This window comes from Coturnix japonica, chromosome 18, assembly GCF_054131305.1.
Source record: "Coturnix japonica strain WE chromosome 18, WE-NBRP24, whole genome shotgun sequence".
NCBI classification, from domain to species: domain Eukaryota; kingdom Metazoa; phylum Chordata; class Aves; order Galliformes; family Phasianidae; genus Coturnix; species Coturnix japonica.
The window spans coordinates 11,919,910-11,940,017 of NC_140680.1; the positions used below are offsets into that span (position 1 = coordinate 11,919,910).

A 20,108-nucleotide genomic window follows, 5' to 3' on the forward strand; every position below is an offset into this window, starting at 1 on the left:
AAGAAAGCAGGGTTAAAAGTGAGCCTGGAAGGTGACCATGTGTTACCTGTGAGGTTACCGAGGGTTCAGCTCTGCAGATCTAAAAGAGGAGGGAGAAAATGCTCCTGGAAAAAGCACACACTTGTGATGAGGTAAGGACTGTATGTTCAGCCTCTGCACTCTGCTGCACAGAACAGCCTGCGACCTGTCACACAGGGCAGTCTGTGGCCTGGCACACACTAGAAGTGCTGTGTTGTGTATCAGACCCCCAGATGGGGAATGGACCCCACTCGTCATCTCATCCCAGATACATGCATACAGTTTGGGGTCAGACCCAGGCGTAGGTGTGTCTGCCTGAAGACACAAGCTTCTCTTTAAAACAGAGGCAGAGCCACCCTGACCAGTTGGGCTTGCTTTTCTCTGGATTTCCGGCAAATGCTTTGAATTTAAAAGGTCAGATGAACAATGGCATTTCACACTGCAGAGCCAAGGGTCAGCCCTCAAGGGCTTCTCTCTCTCACATCTGGGTATCCAGGCTTGCTCCATCTCCCACAACTGACATCAAAACTCCTTGCAGTGCAGGGGAGATGTGACCAAGTCTGGGCATTGACTGTCAGCTCAAATAGAGACGAACAGCACAGGGACATCAGAAATGTGTTGATGGGTATCAGCCCTTTACCCAAGTTCTGTCTGTGACTCCTATGTGAGAGAGTGAGTTTTTCAACCTTATTCTCTTGATGAGGCAACAGCTTCAAAGTCCCAGTTTCAGAGGAGAAACAGAAAGGCTGTATTACTTTCTTCTACAAATACCATTGTAAACAGCTGCAGTTCTTGTAAAAGATATTTGTCATCTTTTGTAAACTCTCATAAGACAGAAGCAAGAAGAGATGTAGTGCTTAAAAGGCAGGAATATTCCTAAAAAGGGACACCGTCTTCCCTGCAGCAGCCACTTCTCATGGGCTGAATTTAGTGCCAGAAAGAACCTGCCATGTTTTAACTTTTCACTTCCAAGAAAGAATCATGTCCCCTTGTGATCAGTTTTGATGCTTCTTCCATTAGTAAGTGTGAAAGAGCCTCTAGCAACCCTCTTTGTGTACTGACAACCCTGGGGAGTCTCTGATGATTCTCAGCAGAAGGAAATGGATTGTCAGCTGCCAGAGCAGGGAGCAGAAGCTCCCAGACAAGGGAAAGATAGGTTTTTAACAAGAAAACAAATGCAAATGTGTTTGCAAATGTAGGGGGTAATCACAATAGGAAAATCATAAGGTGGACAACTGAGTCAGACATATTTCACTTGCTGAAGGTCTTTTTCAAGGTATTAATAGGATGATAATAAATATAAAAGTCTTCTGTATATTCCCATTTCTATCTTGGCACAAGAAGAGTTGCCCACTGGCCTCCCACCTGCACAAGCCTATTCAGCTCACTAAATCAGCAGAAAATTAACACTGTATAAAGAGTCATTAGCTTCTGTTAAGTTCATCTCTGAGCCAACAGCAAGTGTAGGGGAACACATAAGTAGAGGCTGTGCAAGTCTCAGCACAGACCAGCTCAGGCTATTGTGAAACCTTGCCCCAAGGGATCCTTACATTTCCAACAAACCTGTCTCCAGTGCTAGGAGGGTAAGATCAGCCCTCTTGCATCACACAGGTTTAGGTCAGTTCAAGACAACTGTTGAACCACTCCCTGTGTGTAACTAACAGCTTTTCTGCAGCTTCCAGAATCCATCATGAAGATCAGGGTTCAAGAGCTATACAAACACACAACCCAATTGCACTGAGAACAAGGCAGAATCTTGCAACCAAGCAAAGCTTCTAGCACAACAAAGGCTTTATCTATGAACCAAACTGGTTATAAACAAAGAAATGAAGGTGGTTAACCCACATGTCAAGGAAGAGGAACAAAGCTGCTCACGCTTTCTCCAGATGACTAACGTTAATTGCTTAACAGGAGTCCAACTTGGTGGTTTATTTTACAAAATAGTTGGCATTTGTGTCATTACACAACAGGGTTTGAGGCACTGACTTGTTGAAAGAGACAAGAAACTTTGCACCAAACTGCTCAGATGAACCTTCAGAAACCTTCAGCAGAATTTACTGCAAAAAAACCATATTCCTTTAAACATATTTTTGTTATTAATTCATGAAAATATACATATATATATTTTCTTCCCAATCTACAACAGAATTTATTATCTGGGCACCGAGGAAACAAACATAATGATAATGTCTCCATCATCATTTTGGTTAAAATAATCCTTTCAAACTGTCCAAAGTGAAGGTCTGAAAAGGTATCCTTGTTTTTCACAGAAACATTTCTATGAGATGATGCAGTATAACGTACATTAAGCCTTTCAGAAATCAGAATTAGATTTAAATCTCACCTGTACTGTCATAAATAAGAAATAATAATTAACATGCACTGGCCATAATAATAACTAACGCACCTGGCCTTCACCCTGTCATGAAGTGTAGAGATTTTGTCTAATACTGAAACAAAACAGTATCGTTGTTAATTAATCTTATTTGATGCTATAATGAAACTGATTTTTTTTCAGATGATTATTTTATGTATCAGTGAAGGATTATGGTCAGAGCAGAATCTTATTTATAGTTTCCAATAACTTACACTAAAATGTAGAACAGTACTTACAGAGATCGGCTGCAATATCTGTCTGAATACCAAAGGCAGTTATAAGGACCAACACCATTACAGTGCATAGGAAATGAATCTGGAATGATGAGACGCTTCAGATAAATTATCACACGGCATTTTAAAATTACCTTCATTTCTCTTTTTTTGGATCATCTTAATCGTTTTGTCACCTCCATTGGGTAACAAGGGCTACAGAAAAGGTGGTTTGTGGGATTACGTGGCCTTTCCTCAGAACCTTTTGTTTCTTAATCCTTCAACCTTCTCTTATCACAATAATTCCTACACTGCAAACATCTGGGCTGCTTTCATACTCATTACTGATAGTTGTTTAAAACAGAAGATGCCAGTGACACACCCATATAATCACCATTTGAAGACTTAAGACATGTTTTCCCCTAACATATCAAATTCCTAAACAAAATTCTTGAAGTAGAGAGAGAGAAACCTTTGTTAATGTCTGTTTCTCCATTATCAGCTCAGATTCTACTATCTATCAGTTGGCTGCAATTATAGGGACAGAGTTTGTGCCTCGGAGTTTCTTGGAGGCCTCAAATGAATGAAGCAGAACACCAGCAGTAGGACATGGGTAGCAGAATACTTGCTAGTACTGCTATGGAGTAATAAATTGGGACTGATCCTACTTTCAGATACACCACTGTAAATCCAAAGAGAGCACCACTCAGTTAAATGGAATTAATCCACATGTTACTAGAGTAAATGAGCTGACTGCTGACAAATCATCTACCAAGCTGCTACTCAGAAGATTAATTCTCCTTGATATTTAAATAAATACCTAATAAGTATTCACCATCAGCACACAAGGGAACTGAGGGCAGTGTAGCAAATGGTTGACTTGACATATGGAGACAAGGAAGCTGCTGGTGAAGGCCAAACTGCAAGGAGAAATCTCAGCTCACGTGGCTATGCTCAATATTTGCTTTATAATCTTAGAACCAGGTTTTTCTTGCCCATTGCCTTCATCTTCCCTTCTGTATTGCCTAGGAAGACTGTCACTTACTTGGTGTAATAGGACTTGGAACTCAGGTTTGTCTCTGACCCTCCGAACTGTAATCTCCTAAGAATCAAACAGTAAGATCCCATGTTGAAGATGAGAGAGGCCTTTATCCCTGAAAATCTCTCAGCAGTGACACATGGATTTGAGCACATCATTTTCAGTAATTAATACCACAGACACACCAAGTCTATATGCCAGCATAAATCAGCATTGCTGCTAGAGGAAACAGTCCTTCCTTCCCCTCACCTCTATCTCCTTACTCTCCTCCTTACTCTCTCTACTACTCTCTGCCTTGTGCCAACATGAGTGGCCCCGCAGTGAACCAGATCAGGGAACTCATTCAGGTTAAAACTAACCTGGGGAAAAGGAAATTGTTTAGTTTAAACCTGGCAGAGTTCCCTGGCCTGGTTCACTGCGCAGCCATGTGTGTGCTGGTGCCAGCATAGGGAAAGGAGCGGCCCTGGGCCAGAAAAGAGGAGGCAGAGGAATGGGAATGGTGGGTTTCCCTCTGAAAGAGATTGTTGCAGAGCTGCCTTATGCCAGCTTAAAGTGTTTGCAGAAATGTGGCACATTTTTTAAATCTCTCTCTCTTCAAGGAATTTGTGCCTTCAGAGGATAAATTCTTCCCAGGATATCCCAGCCTGGGCCATCTGTGGAGCACTGCTTCTCTCTCTCCCCAACCAGCCCAATATACTGGCACGGAATTAAAGCCCCGAGAAACATGAAAGCGACAGGCCTGGGGATTCAGTGACAAATGCAAAAAATGCTTCTATTTGTCAAGCCATTAGCAAAGGGGCACAGCTGGTTTGAGAGCCTTGACCTCATGCCAAGTGTGCTCAGGCAGTCTGAAGATCACACGCCTGAATCATTCTCACTCTGGCAACTTCCACCAAGAGCCGTTCTGAGTATCTGTTGCAGGCACTCAGAGAAGCACAGCTGACTCCAAGATGTCCTGAGGAAGATTATTGTGTATAACCTGAACCACAGGTATTTGATAAAATGTGGCTTCAGCACTTTTCTGAACAGCTGGGCTCCAGCACTACAGCTGCATTTACCCAACATGTAGAAGGCCTGACTGGCATGAGCCAGCTCCTGCGGGTCCAGGCAGGGTGGAACTGTGCTGTATGACTGCTGCCTGCAGTGCTGGGAAGCCTAGAACAGGAGCTGGGGAGTGGCTCTGGACAGCAGCAGCTTGGACCATGCCCAGGCTCAGTGGTGGCCCTGGAGCTAGAAGCAAGAGCCGCAGTCCTGAATTTGGAAGAAGACAAAATGAAGCTTCAGCTTTCTCATCTCAGGCTTGGAAATGGGGGAAGAGAGGAACAAGGAGCAGTCTTGAGGGTGGGAGAAGGAAGAAAAGAGGAGGAAGAAGTTGGTAAATCCAGAGGTGAGGAGCAAGTGACAACAGGTAGCACTATAGAACTGTTTCAGGGTACCATATATACGGTGGCTTCTTTTGCTAAACAACTTTACCCCAGGAGGGTTAGATAAAATCCAGAGCAGACACCATGTCTGACAGTATAGGCTGAGTGTACCAGAGATGCAGGCAAGGCTGATATGAATCACTCAGGGTCACTGGCTTTGCACTTAGCTGACTGGTGCTCAGATCTCACAGTACAAAGCTCCAGACACTGTTAACAGCTAAGCCCAGAGCATTTCATTTTAACTAATCGTCCAAAGTTCAGAACTGATCCCGAAGGCCTTGGTCAGCAAATCTGTTGAAATGTCATGTGATTTGGCCTCCATTAGATTCCCAGAAATCTGTGGGCTGGAAATGCCATGAAGATTAAGCAAAAGTGAAATCTTTCATTTAGTTTATCTAGACGTATTTGTCTCTGCTCAGCAGAGCAAAAACATTTGCTTTCCATATTTGCCCATCAGTTAAAGGATTTTTGGTTACTGCTGCCAATTTTTAGCTGCTTCAAAGCCTGGACAATTCTTTCCTCTCTCCTGCATCATGGTATGTTTGCTGTGAGTACTGGCTAATCCCTCACCATCCCAATTCTTTGAAAGGAAACCATCACTTTATGTGTTTTGGAGGATGGCTCCTGTGCTATAGCAATCCAAATAGAGCAACTGTCTAAAAACAATCACGGCTAATTCTGGATGGTTTCCACCCTCTGACCTTTGGTTAGATTCTTTCACTCATGATATGAGCTTCTCTTATCTCCAAAATACTTCATGGTTGAGATGAGGGCTAAGCACTGTGCACAGCATGTATACACACCGAGGGACATGTTCACCACTTCTGCTGTAACCAGCCCTGGACACACAGATTGTTTCATGACTTAAGAAAGCAAGAAATGGGACTGTATTCATATACATTGACACAGATACTGCTCTGGGACTGGAAAGGAGAAATGAGCACATTTTCAAGGACATTTTCCAAATAAAATAATGAACTAAAACTCAATACAGAGATAACACAGGGAAATAGAACTACCTGGGGAGGTTTTCCCAGCTGTCAGCCAACTTCCTCACTAACAAAAGGAGGGAGCAGATGAAAAGAAATAAAAAGAATTTACAAAATGTCCCAAGTTTGATATTTACGAGGTATATTCAGATGGAGGGTTATAAATCCTTTCTGAGGAAGGGGATCTGGTTCCATAGCGGGCCAACGAAGACAGGTAAAATCCAGGTAAAGTGAGAATTACTGTGTTCACTACCAGGAAGAGAAGAGATGCAGAGTCCCTGGTACTGGTGCCTACCCAGTGTTGTGAAGATTGTTCAAGCCCTCTTGATGGAGTCACCAAGAAGACGTCCATCGTTTTCAAGGGATGCTCAATCAGACTAAAAGTAGAAAAGAACAGAGACTGGAAGGAATATTAACCACCCCAATTAAAGCACATCTGGAGCACACTCAAGGACGACTGAAATTCCAGAGCCTTTGTTAGAGTTTGTTTGAAAATGCCTACTAAAAGAGCAGGAGACATTTAGTGGGAACTGGCTTTTTCATGGCAGTATTCACTCATTATTTTGTCAAGGATTACTTCCTTTCATTCAGAAAATGATGAGAGATCAAAGAAAGATGTTGTTGAAAAGAAAAAAAAAAAGTTATTGAAATATTTTCCACTGGGAAAATAAAATAAAAAAAGAACTGTACCCTTCGCCTGCTGGCAGTCAGTGTTGCTCACCCAACCCACTCAAACTAACCCTTGATATCTCACCTGATGCCTATTCCTCCCTCCTTGAGACTGACCTCCCAGATCTGCATTGCAACTGGACCCCCTTCCTGAGATCATAGGATGAACAACCTGGTCTTTCCAGTTTGCCCAGCTCCCCAGGTATCTTGGCACAATTTCACTGACATAGGCCTTTTCACTCATAGAGGAACTCAGAACTGGAAAAACTTGAGATTGTTGAGGTCAGAACCAGGCATGTCAGCAAGGCTGAGCTGAAAGGAATCTTGCACAATGTCTGTGCTCCATGCTGGGAAGCAGCCAGTCTTAATACTCATCCAGTTTATTAGCATCAAATAGATTTAGAAAGACGAAAAAGAAAAAAGAAAAAAACAAAAACAAAACGATGCAATTGGCTCCTGTATATCCATATCCCCTCCTGTCCTTGTTATAGTGCATACCCTATCTCACTTGCACCTAAACTCCATTGCCTCCAGCAAGGGTGTTTCTTCCACACAGGGGATTATATTGATAGATTGCCTTTAGCTATGAAAACTGAACAGTCAACTGGGTCTGCAAAGCTCCTATAACTAAAATTTGTCCTATCACCCTCTCAGCTGCAGCTGGTGTGTTTCTTAAGAGCCGGACTGATTTGATCCCATTCTCTGGAAAAGACACACAGGCATTGTTGCTCAGCAATGGGTGTGCTGGGAAGAAATTCTAGCTGTGACATGATTTTAGCAGGCAGTTGTACTCTGCAGTAAAACTGAATTCAGCAGGCCGTAGCCAAGCCTTCTGTGGGCTCCTGGTGACAGGAGCCTGGCTGCACCAGGCACTTGCCTGCTCTCACTGGACATTCACTTCCTTTGCTTTGAGGTATGTAAGTGGGCACTGCAGTCATGTTCAGTGTGTACTCTTTTCTTTCTGATTCCAAAAAACAGCTGTACTGAAGTTCAAGTAACAACAGCCTGTACAGTAGTTTGGCTCTGGGTATATATGTAGATGCTGAAATGGTAAATAAGGGTTCTGGTCAGGAGATGCTGAAATCCTGCTGTGGGACATGTTCTCTGGCTTGCAAACAGAAAAACTCATACTTTCTAAGTACCAGGCTGGCATACACTCATATATTAACTTGTTACAAGGAATAGGAACAGTGACATGGTAAAGAGCAGCATTTGCAAAATTGTTGTTAAACACCCTGTTAAATGTCTCCTCACAGCCCTCAGATTTCTTCTCTATCCACTCCATGCACTCAGTGAGATGTACTAAAAAGTTCATAAAGACTTGGGCCAGATTTATGGTTAACTTATGTCATTGTATGCAGTATCCTTTCCATGTGTCTATATGGCACATTATCCCTCTGATTAAGGACTCTGGTGACTCAGACCAAGATTTTCACCTGGAAATACATGCAGAATTTTAATTTTTTTAATTATCATCCACATTTTATTAAAATAAACATAATGTTTTTTATCAGCAAACAGTGTTTTTTAATTCTGCTGAGATCAAAAAACACTGTAACTGCCTTCTTATGTTCACACACATTTATGGAAGCCCTATAAATAATTAGTATCTTCTTGCAGCTTCAGACAATGTAGCAACCTTTCCCAGCTATCTCCTACCCCATTTATTCTTTCAGACTCTTTTATATGCTGACAAGACATTCACCACACAGCTCTATGCGTGTTAAAGCTAAGTGGACAAACAATTAGTAGGGGTTCAAGTTTGATTTAATGAAAACTACTTCAAGGGGGGGGGAAAAAGCTTTTCATAGCTTCTGAACAGTTATATACATAGATGAATTCTGGTTATTGTTTGAGTTTATGCCCAACAAGAAAGAGAGAAAGGAACAGACATACAGAGTTTAGCTAAACTCTGCACTGCAGCCCGTGCCTCAGCTGCCTGAGCTAAAGAGGGAAACCAAAGAGCCCCTGTACCACCCAAAGCTGTGGATTCCAGTACCAGATGGGACTGAATTCAGCTCATGGAGTGCTGAAAAGATTCCAACACTGTTCTTTGCAAGAAAACTGCAGCCCTTTCAACTGGCTAGTCACAGCCTCCGGGCACTTATGATTTTGTTTTCTTTATTACTTTGCTGTGAGTGAGCCAAATTTGCCTTTGTCAAGTCACTTGTGTTCTCTACATGACACACATTGAAGCCAAACTGACCAGTTCACAAACCCCCTGGCAGTTCTCCAAGCTAACTGCAGGTACAGCAGCAATGGTGAACTTACTCCTTCCTGACACTTCATATTCAAAGCACCCATCTGGGCTTGGAGTCAAGCAGTTTTTCCCAGTGAAGTTGCCTCTAAGTCTTCATACGAAGATCACAGTTTTAGGAAATGAAACCAAGTATAATAATAATTCTATTCATTAGAGCTAAGGCTTGTAATGGTACTTAGCCATGAAAAGATGCAGCCAGTGGGATTTTCAAATTGCCTAAGTAGATTACACATCTAATTCCCATTGACAGCCAATGGGAATTAGGTCCCAAACTCCCTTAGGTACTTTTATAAATCCTATTAGGTGTCTGTCTGCATCCTTGTATGCTTAAATACCTTTGTAAACCTAGGCAATAATGTGTTCCTGTGCTCCTTAGGCCATGTTTCAGGGTTCTGGTATGGCAGCTCAGGTAACAGAATGAAGTCAGTTATTCTGTCTTGTTTTGTGGATCTCCAGACTTAGAGTAGGAAACTACTAATTCAGAGATTCTTAACTACCTGTGGACATTCTGAAGGTAGAACAGTAGGTATGAGGATGTGTGTTCAGAAGTTGCTCAGTTGCACTGACTCATTCCTGCTGGGGCAACTGTTAGAATCAGCTGCCCACCCTGAGTGCTGCTGGAGCACACCAGAGAGCCAGAAAGCTCATGTCTTGCAGCATTGAACCAAAACACTCAAAAGTTCTTCCTCTTTTTTTTATGCTGCCATAAACATAGAGAAGGTTATAATGAAGCTGTAGCTGATGTGAGTTTTGCTGTGGCAACGGCAGTTATATGTGCTCCTGGGTGAAGTGTACATGGAATCTGTGTAGAGCTCTAATCAGACTAAGCTGATTCCCTAGAATAAGCTTGCTGCAGTTTTTAGAAGACCACAGCCATGTTTTTTCTAAGTCTGTGAGAATGCATTCTTTACTGAAATGGCTTCACCAATGTGGAAGTAAGCAGACCAAAATGAAAGCAAACCTCCACCTTCACTGGAAGACAGCCGTGTAATAACAGCACCAGTCGAACCCAATTAAAAGCTAGAGTAGTGCTGGTGACTATTTAGAGCATAATTAACTGAACTTTACATGACATTCAGATGTTTCTTGGCTCAAATAGCAGTCTGTTCCTCTGTTGAATTCTAGGGATTCTGCAAACAATGAAAAATATTTGCTTCATGACAGACTTGCACGCTATGTTCTTGTCGTGCTGAATCATCCTATCCAGAAAGGCAAATGCTACAAAGTGTTACACAGAGAAACGATGTTTCTAGACAGATTTAAGAGTGCCGAAGATTCATCATCAACATCAAGTGAATATGGAGTGTTTTTATGAAAAAGATTTACAGCTCAAAGGTGGGATTTTCAACTCCCCAAAGGGATTCATCAAAGAACATGGACTTTCTGTTTTGTTGAGATAGTATTGCTGATACAATTGCTGTAAATGCTAAATGTTCTTTGGCTTTAATTACATCAACAATTGAAGAACAGTCTTGAGTATGGACTTCATCTTGTCAGGCCTCACCACATTTTCCATTTGCACTTCTAGCTGTAGATTGAGATCAAAGCACCTATGTGATGTTTCTGAACAGTCATATTTTGGATATAGAAGTGAAATCCAGCACCCTGCTCATATCCACTCACAAAATACAAACAAAACGATGCTAAAAGCACTTTTCTCCAGCTCTCTGTTCTGAGGCTGGGATGGTACAGACTCGGTTGTTGACATCTGATCCTTGATGGCAGTTGCTTGACTGATACTGCCTGATAACTCTCATCTTGAGATTAGGCTCAGATTCGTCAGGCTGACAGTATAAATGGCTGCTCTACATTTTGCCTTAAAAATCCGAATAAGAAGAAGCTGGTTGCTTGGCAGCCCAGGGAATCCTCCAAGCCCAAATCACCAGCTTGCAAAAGAGAAAGACAGACAGATTATGAAAAAAAAAATAAAAATCTTGGTTGAAACAGTGGAAGTGAAAAGGGAAGGGGAAAAAAAAGGAACAGTTTAGTCCCCATGAGATTTTTCCTTTCAGTGATGGCTGGAAGAGCAGATGTCTGCATGTGCACATCCACCTAATGTGTGTATGTGTACACAGTGGTGGAACTGGATTTTCATGTAGCTGAGGGAAAATGCATTCTGAATTTTCAGGAAAAGTAGATATTTAGATATTCATTTTATTCTAGAAAAAGATAACTAAAAAGCACCTTGGCAGATCTATGAAAACAGGCAAACATAATAGAGAACCAGCTGGCTGATAAAAGCTGCAAAGGTTTCAAATTTGGCCATAGAAACAATGCACGCAGGTGCATTCTAAAACCAATTGTTTAGATACCATTAGTGAGACTGACCTTCATTTTTAAAACAGAAAAATATAAATGACCCCAAATGGATCTTTCACGAAGAAGGATTTACTTATTGTCATAACTGAGGCAGTTTTGAAATCAAAAGGATGGAAAATAAAAAGAACACAGATTGTGCAAAGGATAAAATAATCTCAAAAGGAAAGAGAAGGCACCTAGAAAATAATGGCAAGGAAAGATACACCCTGAGCAGCAGCTGTGCTCCAGGCACCTCCTCACTCAAAATGGAAGACTGTCTTAATGACTTAGAGTTTGCAAGCTTCTTGTTTAATGGAGTTTTGAGCGGGAATTCAAGAACTATGTCATTTTACAAGATCTTTCTAGCATTAAATAGCTCCTGTTGTAAGTATCATAAAAATATCACCAAATACAACAACATTCTTCATTTTTACCAAATATTGCAAATTTACCAAATTGCAATTGAAAAGCTCAGGTCAGATTTTCCTCAGAAAGGTTTGAGAAATTCTCTTGAATGGTTTTTGCGGGATGTGTCTGCGCTCCAGAGCAGCTGAGTGGCTCAGCATTTCAAAGCACCTAGTTGAGGAGCCAAGCAGGTTTGCAGGGAAGTACACGTCACTTATAGGAGGTACTCAATGGCAAAAAGCTAAATAGTTTTTGAAAGATCTGATTACTGAACGCTTCCCTTTCATTGGCCATGTGCTTTCTCCATGGTTGGATTCATTGGATGTGCAACAATAATTGAGTTCCATCCCATGGGTGAAGTCCATTTGGTGACTTAAGTGCAGTCACTTGTCAGGATGGATTTTTCCACAAATGTACATTTTTCAAGTTTGCATGTCTTTTGTCAATACCTCAGCTCTCCAAGGGACAGCATGTCAACTTTCTACACTCTTACATTTGACTGGTACTGAAAATCCGTCTGCTATGGTTCTCTGAAGTCTGTTTGATGGGGAAGGCTTTTTGACAACCCCTGCCTCTCTGGAGCTCTTACCTCTGTTTTTGTTGTGTGTTTTTTTGTGGGTGTTTTTTCCCCTCTTCCCAATAATGGAGCCTTTTACTTGGGCTAGCAGCATTCATACTCTTTTCTCTGTGTTTGTCTTACAAACTGGCAAACAGTTCCCAAAATGATGAAACCTAGTGAACAAGAACCTCAGAGCTGAAGGGCTTCTAATATTTTCCCTCTGAACTCAGTCTTCAGCATCCATCCAGAAAAAAAAAAAAAAAAAAAAAAAAAGAAGAAGAAAAAAAAAGGAATTAAGTTCATAACACAGGGAAAGCCTATAAATAAAGTCACACTGATGCAAACAAGAGATGAATTGAATCTACTGCAAATGAAGAAATAAGTAGAACTGGTGCAGAGTTAGCCAGGCATTATGGTCTTGTGCAACACACTTATTTTATTGGGCGGCATTACATGCAAGGCAAGATTTCAGATACATCTGGCAATTATTCCAAGAGGAGACAAGCAGCTGGAAATGAATGTCCCTTCATTCTCAAAACTATCTTCAAGATCAGAGAATAAGTAGGTGGAAGCTCTCACTTTCTTTTTCAGGATCTAAGTACTGAAGGATCCAGTCGCAGTGAATTCAATATTGAATGAACTATCAAGAACTTTGGAACTGGAAGTGATTGATGCAGTTAATTCACAGTCTTTTACCTGATGGCAGCCAGGACCAAATAGTCAAGAAAAAGAAGCTTGGGATTCTTGTGAGTTTAAGAATGAATGAATTCACTCAGAAGCAGGAAAATCAGTCACAGTGCTTTCTAAGGGGATTCCTAGCTATCTAATTGAATTCCTACTGCAGCCTTACCCAAAACAGAAGCATTTAAATGGTATCTCTCAACACAGCTGTGCATTTTTACAAAACATATAACTTTATATCCTTAAGTCTGACACTTCTCTATCTAATTTCTTTGAGATTGGTTGTTGAGACCCACAGTAACTGCAGAGGAACTGAGGTAAACAAATACACAGACAGCAAGATCTCATAGTCTTTGTATTCTTAGGAAATCAGGCAAACAAAACCTCTCTGGCTTGGGATCTGGCAGAAAGCTGAGTGCCTTGGACTATGGTCAAACTGACAACACAGCAAATGGGAACATTTACTGGCTGCAGCCATACCCAAGAATTCTGACCTCACCAGCCTGGCATGTGCTTCTGGTTCAGCCCTGTTCTGCTACCAGTTTCCTAACTCTGGTCACTGTCACAGGAATTTTGGAACTTGAAATGCAGAATGTTAACCAAGACAAATCTGTCAAGGGCTGACTGTTACAAAAAGCAGATGGTAGCCTGTCCTTTCCTCCTCCTTATGTATAGTTTAAATGCTAGAGTGAGCTGGATTGTTGTCAGTGGACAAAAGGAACTTACTGGAACAGCCGTATAACAGCAAAAAGCAGCATTAATCCAGGGTGAGATTCATAGCATATACTGGAGCTAAAACAAAAGGCTGAGGAATCTGATGAAAAGTTTCTGTAGAAAAAATAAAAGGTCTTCTGTGATTCCCCTGATGGAAGAGAACCATCACAGGACCAGTTCTCAAATTCCTAAATTGCCATTGGAAAGTACCATGGCCAGTTGAAGAAGGTTTTTAGGGCCATGACAAATATCTGTAACACCCACAAGCCTAAAAAGAGCAGTTGTAGTCGTGGTTGCAAAGCTTAAAATAGGATCATTTTCACTTCTTAGAAAACTCTGAAGAACTTTGCTACCTACCATGCTATATTCCATTATAATGAATCAGATCCTGGACACAGAAGTGCTGTTAGTAAATGTACATACCACATCAGAGTAAGCAGAAGGAGGACAATTTTAGAAGGAATACAGTTGGAATAGCACATATAAGCACCATATTCTCCTTTTTAATCTTGTCACACTTTCTGCAGGGGGAAATCATTGCCAAAGTCCCATTTCCACCTGCACACCGAGACTCTTCATTTCACTTGAGTGTGATACGTGCTCAGGCACTGAGTGATGGAAGATTCACAGGCAATTTTTTTCCCACAACCATGGCAGTGACTGCAGGATCTTGCCATTTTTCACCAGAGGAAGAAACACTGTAACAGCTCAACTAGTGACCTTCTGTTTGTAACATAGTGTGTGTGTGGATACGAGATGTGTTACACAATGACAAAAGTGGATTCAGAGAAGCTGCAATTGTTCAGTGAAGCCTGGTACAGTAACCAGCCAACAAACACAGAATGTTATTTCAACGTTTCTTCTGCCCTACTGACTAACTCTTAAAACAAACATACTTTGCGGAATTCAGAGTTCAGATGTGTAAGTGGGTAAAAATTGGATCTTAATGAAATCATGAAAATAAATACTGCTTTAAATGAGAAGTTTTTCTCTGGCATTGCCTCCCTTCCTTGCCCCAACATTATTATTTTATTTTTTAACATTCCTTTATTTCCCCCCTCTTTTCAACAGTAAATTTCTCACTGACTCAGTCATATCTCTGCTATGCATTAATACAGTTGAAATTAACAACAGTATTGCTCTACAGGCATTTGGAACGTGCAAGACTTCTTGTGCACCAAATGGCCCATATTAACTTTTGGAATAGCCAGGTGCAAACCTCTATTGCAGTGTTCAAACTATTTCAATTTCTCTAACTGCTTCTCCTATAATTGATGGCTCAAATTATAATAAAGTACATTTCCTCCACATGATATATGTTACAAGTGCTACCTGTTATACTGAATATTGCATTGCTTTGAAACTGCATTACCCTCTATCTATACCAATCAGATCTTTCTTTTAAAGGAACTACTTATGCACCAGAAAGTGTCTTCACATCATTCAGAAATTATACATATGCTCATGCACTTTGTCAGCAGCTGACAGAATGGGGATGGCAAAATTACTGTCAGTCATGTTGCATTCAATCTTACATAAAGACCCGCTTTTTACTATACCCTAAAATTGACAATAAATGCCAGTCGTCTCTCTTTGCCCCATTACTGCATCCAGACATAGCTTGTAATGCTTAAAAGATCTGCACCTTCATCTCAACTGCTTTTAAATTCTAGCTTCATCTCTCTTTTTCTGCATGCACTGTTATTCTCCTATCTGCAACTAAAATGCTTTTGTTGTTGTTGTTGTTTTTTCCCGAAGTATACGATTAGAGCAGGTTGTAATTTTTTTCTCATGGAAACAAAGATTTATAAAACACAAACACACAAATATACCATATCCTGGTGGCTTTCTGACTCATAACTGTTTCAGTCCAAATATCAGTTCTGACGGGGAAAAAAAGGAAGAAGGGATAGTATGATATGGGGACATGTGCACCTTCAGGTGTGGCTACAGTCTGGATCTGATAACTGCGTCTTGCAGCCCATAATAAGCCAGCAGGTCTGTCCACTTAGAACTCTGTGAGCTCCTAATATCCGCTCAAGGAAAACACCGTGCTGAAAAATAACACCAATTTCATTGCACCACTGCAGAACCTGAGAACTTGCAGTTCATCAGAAATACACTTAGAAATTTGGTTTTGATCCAACATGGAATGAAGCCAAATTTAAAAATAACAACATTTCTAGAAAATCAGAAATGTTGTGCTTTTGCAAGCTCCAGTTGTAATACTTCATTTCTTCTTTAAACTGAGATTATACATTTATTTTCATAATCCTGGAGATCAACATCCTTACTTTCTTTATAGAAACAATGAAGGGCAGATAACAAAGAACAAGAGTCCTCACCCAGCCTGCTTTTCCTGGTGTTATAATATGAAACCAAGGGTATGTCCCCTCCCAGTCTGTGATGGAAGAGAGCATAGCAGCAGGGACAGCAAAACTGGTGCTGTGTTCAGATAGACAAAAACCATGGACAAATTATGGATGTGCTGCAGATTACAGTATCAGCTCAGTGTTCAGCAGTGCTCAGAAAATTAGATTGTGTTTAGAACTGTTATAAAGCAAACCAAGAAAAAGAAAAAAGACATAAACCAAAACTTGGCTGCTTAGCATGTTCAATACTATATACGGTGCTGGTTCCTCTTCTTCTATTTAAGAAAAGATTAAGCAGAATTGAAAAGCTATGGCACAATTTCTAGACAATGAGAAAATATGTAGACTGCAAAGTCTTTGGCATAGTGTGGTAAGAATTCCAAAGAGCTCAAAATTCAGAGCTGAGAAGGAAAGGAGTAACAGGAAATTATTATACACTATTTCCCTTGACATTTGTACTAGTAATTCTTTAAAGAAGACAATTTAAAGCACCCAAAAATAAGTGTTTTTCAGCACAACTCACAATAGTTCAATGTAGAGTACATCAGCACAAGGTATGTTGTGTAAGCCAGTCTAAAAAGATTCAAAAAGCAACCAGGTAAATTTATAAAAGCAAAGTCCTTCCAGGACTCCTAAACAAAAGTTCTAAGACCAGTACTCCAGAATCAAGCCACCAAATCACAGAAAACTGAAAATGAGAAAGATATATTTCAGGACTAATCCATTCACATTCACCAGTTCTTGCATTATTCATATAAACACATAGTACTTACTGTTAGTGAGAGGATGCTACATTGGATAATTCATTCAAGATGTTCTTTTGCTCAATTAGATTTCCCACAGTATTCACTGAGATGTTCAGAAGACAGAAGGTGTGAAAGTACCTGTGTAAAAAGTCAGAGGGATGTCAGAATATGAGCTGGTGATCAGCTGTTCAGCTTTCTTGATCAATTCAAAGAGCTACCAACTATCAAAAGATGCAACTATTACTTGACCTACAAGCTAGAATCCATCTTTCTCATGCTTTTTCGGGTCACTTTAAGCAGTTAAACCAGAAGGCAAATGTTTATGATTATATGCTGCTCTTAGATAAAATTTACAAATAAATACTGCAGTTAGACAAAACACACAAATAAATAGATATGAAGGATATCAAGAATAAATTACAGACTAACCATGATACCCAGGCACTCTGCTTTGTCCTGTGACTCGCCAACAGAAATAGCCAACAAATTTCCACTTCTCTTGAGAAGAAAGTCCTCCCTCATATGTGTTCATTCAAAACTCACAATGAAAACAAATTGATAGAGCGTGCAAGTGTGTGTAAAGAAATCATCTCGGAATCCTGGTCATAATGTCACTTAACTGACTTCACTTTTCTTCACTAGGAGAGTGGTTAGGCCCTGGAACAGGCTGCCCAGGGAGGTTGTGGATGCCCCGTCCTTGGAGGTGTTCAAGACCAGGTTGGACAGGGCCCTGGGCAACCTGATCTAGTAAATGTGTATGTTTGGTGGCCCTGCCAGGCAGGGGGGTTGGAACTACATGATCCTTGAGGTCCCTTCCAACCCAGGTAATTCTGTGATTCTGTGTGATTCACTTCTTTCATCCAACGAGCTGCAATGGCTGTTCACTGCTCCCACAAAGGCAGTATTTAAAGATGGTCTTCAATGCTTGGTGAAAACTCTGCTCCAGGTGAAACCTATGTTAAATTAGTTAATATGGATAAGGAAGTTTTAACATACAAGATTGTCCCTTGTTTTCTGCCAGTTTCTGGTCCTCTTGCAGGCCTTGAACCCAGCAAGTTCAGCTATAACTCAGGCAATGCACTGACCGGTAAAGAAACAGTCTGTAAGGCAGAATGCCATTGTGTAATGAGCTTTTACATCCAGTCAGACACAACTTTTCCACCTGTGTTTTGAGGTTTAACAGCAATTCGTACAGACCTTCCCTACGTTTGTGCTTCACTTGGCAGCCAGGTGAGAGTTACCCACAGGTTTGGAGCTGTGAGGGTGGTGTGAGGGCTGTGGCTGCTCAAAGAGAGAACAAAAGCTCGTTTCCACCGCCCTGTATCGCTGCGTTTCCTTCGGCCCTGTCTAAAGGAAGGGAGATGGCGTGAGGTAACGCGAGGTGAAGCGCCGCCGCCATGCTCCCGTGTGGGAAGAGCCACGCACTACAACTCCCGCCATCCCTTGCGCGCTGAGACGTCTCTCCGCACCCAGACTCCCAGCAGGCTTTGCGGAGCCGCTCGGCAGGCGGATAGACTACATCTCCCAGCAGGCAGCGCGCTCCGGGGACCGTCCATTTCCGGGAACGGCGGCGCGTCCCTCGCTTGGCAGAGGCGGCGGCTGCCCGGAGCGGGCCTGGCTCGGCGGCTCGGTGTGAGGAGCCTCCTGGGGCCGACGGCAGAACGCGGTGAGACCGAGGAGGTCTCCGGACTATCGGCGCCATGCTTAACATGTGGAAAGTGAGGGAGCTGGTGGACAAGGCGTGAGTAGAGCAGGGGCCGGGCGGATGGGGCGGGGGGGCTGGTGTGGTTTGGTGGCGTCCCCTCAGTCGAGCCTGCTCTTCTCTCCCCTTCCTCCCCCTCAGCCTCCCCTCTCAACATGGCCGCTGTCCCTCCTCCCCCTGCTGAGCTGGCTGCCTCTCTCCCATTCCGTGCCCGGCCGACCCCTGCCCTCACTGTTCTCTTTCCCCGCTCCCTATGTGGGCCAGGTGCCCCCTGGCTGCCCCCTGGCTGCCTCCTGGCCCCATTGCTGGGCAGCGGCAGCTTCTAAGCAGCGTGTGGCCTTCCCATTATGGCAGGCTGCCTTCCAGGCCCTGCTGGGCTCTTTAGGGCCTTTCAAGCTCCCGACGAGCTGTGTGTCCCCTTTGGATGCCCCCCCTTATCTACTGAGGTCTCGGGGCTTCCGTGCCTCTTTCTATCTGTGAGCCCTCAATGTCAGTGTGCTGCCTGCTGGGGACGTGTCACTGCAGGAGGAGGAAGGGGTGTGAGGAACCACCTGTATGGCAGGGAACCACCGGAGTGCTGCCAAAGCTGCCACGTTCACTCAGTCCTTTTCCTCCTTGCTGAGGCCCGAGCCCTGCTGCAGTTACCATTGACTCACCACCACCCCTGGGCCTTTCATTCCTCCTCCTGGAGGAATGAAATGCACCATCCCCACCCTTACACTTTTTTTAGTAATTCAGATATTTGCAGGTTTACTTCCTTGTAGTTATTGCCCTCGTGATGTTGCTGTGACGTTATCGCTGTGTTTTGCAGTCACGCTTCTTTTCCACGGGGAAGGAAAAAGCCGTGTGGTGGTAGAACATAATGAAGATCACATTTTGCCTCCTTAAATAATATGTCTTTAGGGGGGAACTAGGAGTGCTTTTCCATGAGCTGTTAACTTCTTACAGGAGCAGTTTGCTGAAGTTTTGGAGGTGATTACACACTGGATGAGTCTGTGTGTTCTAATATCTGTGTCTGGGCTTACAGGTCAGACAGCATATCTTTCAAAATCAAGGTTCCTTTTGGGGCTTTAAAAAACATCTGGGAGCCCAGGGAGGTTGTGGATGCCCCGTCCTTGGAGGTGTTCAAGACCAGGTTGGACAGGGCCCTGGGCAACCTGATCTAGTAAAGGTGTATGTTTGGTGGCCCTGCCAGGCAGGGGGGTTGGAACTACATGATCCTTGAGGTCCCTTCCAACTTGGGTCATTCTGAGATTCTGTGATCTGAACAGTTCTTAACTGTCTTCTGTTATATGGAATAACCCATAGATACCCATCTTAAGTTCCAGGACTGAAAAACTTCAGGCAGCATTGACTTTTGCGTACATACCTCAGTTTGTGTAGTAGTAGCATTGTAACACCGTTGCTATATTAAAAATGCTTACTTTCAAGAGTATTTTTGTAAGCTGTTGAGCCTAACAGTGCATCACAGTCTTTGCTGGAAAATGCACTGGGTTTCCAAATTAAGTGCAAGAAATGAATATTTCAAATTATCAAAATGTTTGTTGAGTAAACCTCTGTTTCAGGGAATTACTCTGTCCAAATAAAGAAAATTATTAATTTAGAAAAAGAGGGGGGTAAAGTGCAGTGCCTGAAGAGTGAAC

General features: G+C 42.3%; 1 protein-coding gene across 2 annotated transcripts in view; it reads left to right on the forward strand.

Moving 5' to 3' along the window:
* The first annotated feature begins 18,332 nt into the window (after window positions 1-18,332).
* CLINT1 (clathrin interactor 1) overlaps window positions 18,333-20,108 on the forward strand; it is a 40,726-nt gene continuing 38,950 nt past the window's right edge. For both annotated transcript variants that reach the window (XR_014935455.1, XM_015876199.2), the window contains exon 1: window positions 18,333-18,504. Coding sequence is in view for 1 of the 2 variants with exons in the window: in XM_015876199.2 (XP_015731685.2) it covers window positions 18,464-18,504 (41 nt within the window). In the remaining variant the exon portion in view is untranslated. The remainder of the gene's footprint in view (window positions 18,505-20,108) is intronic.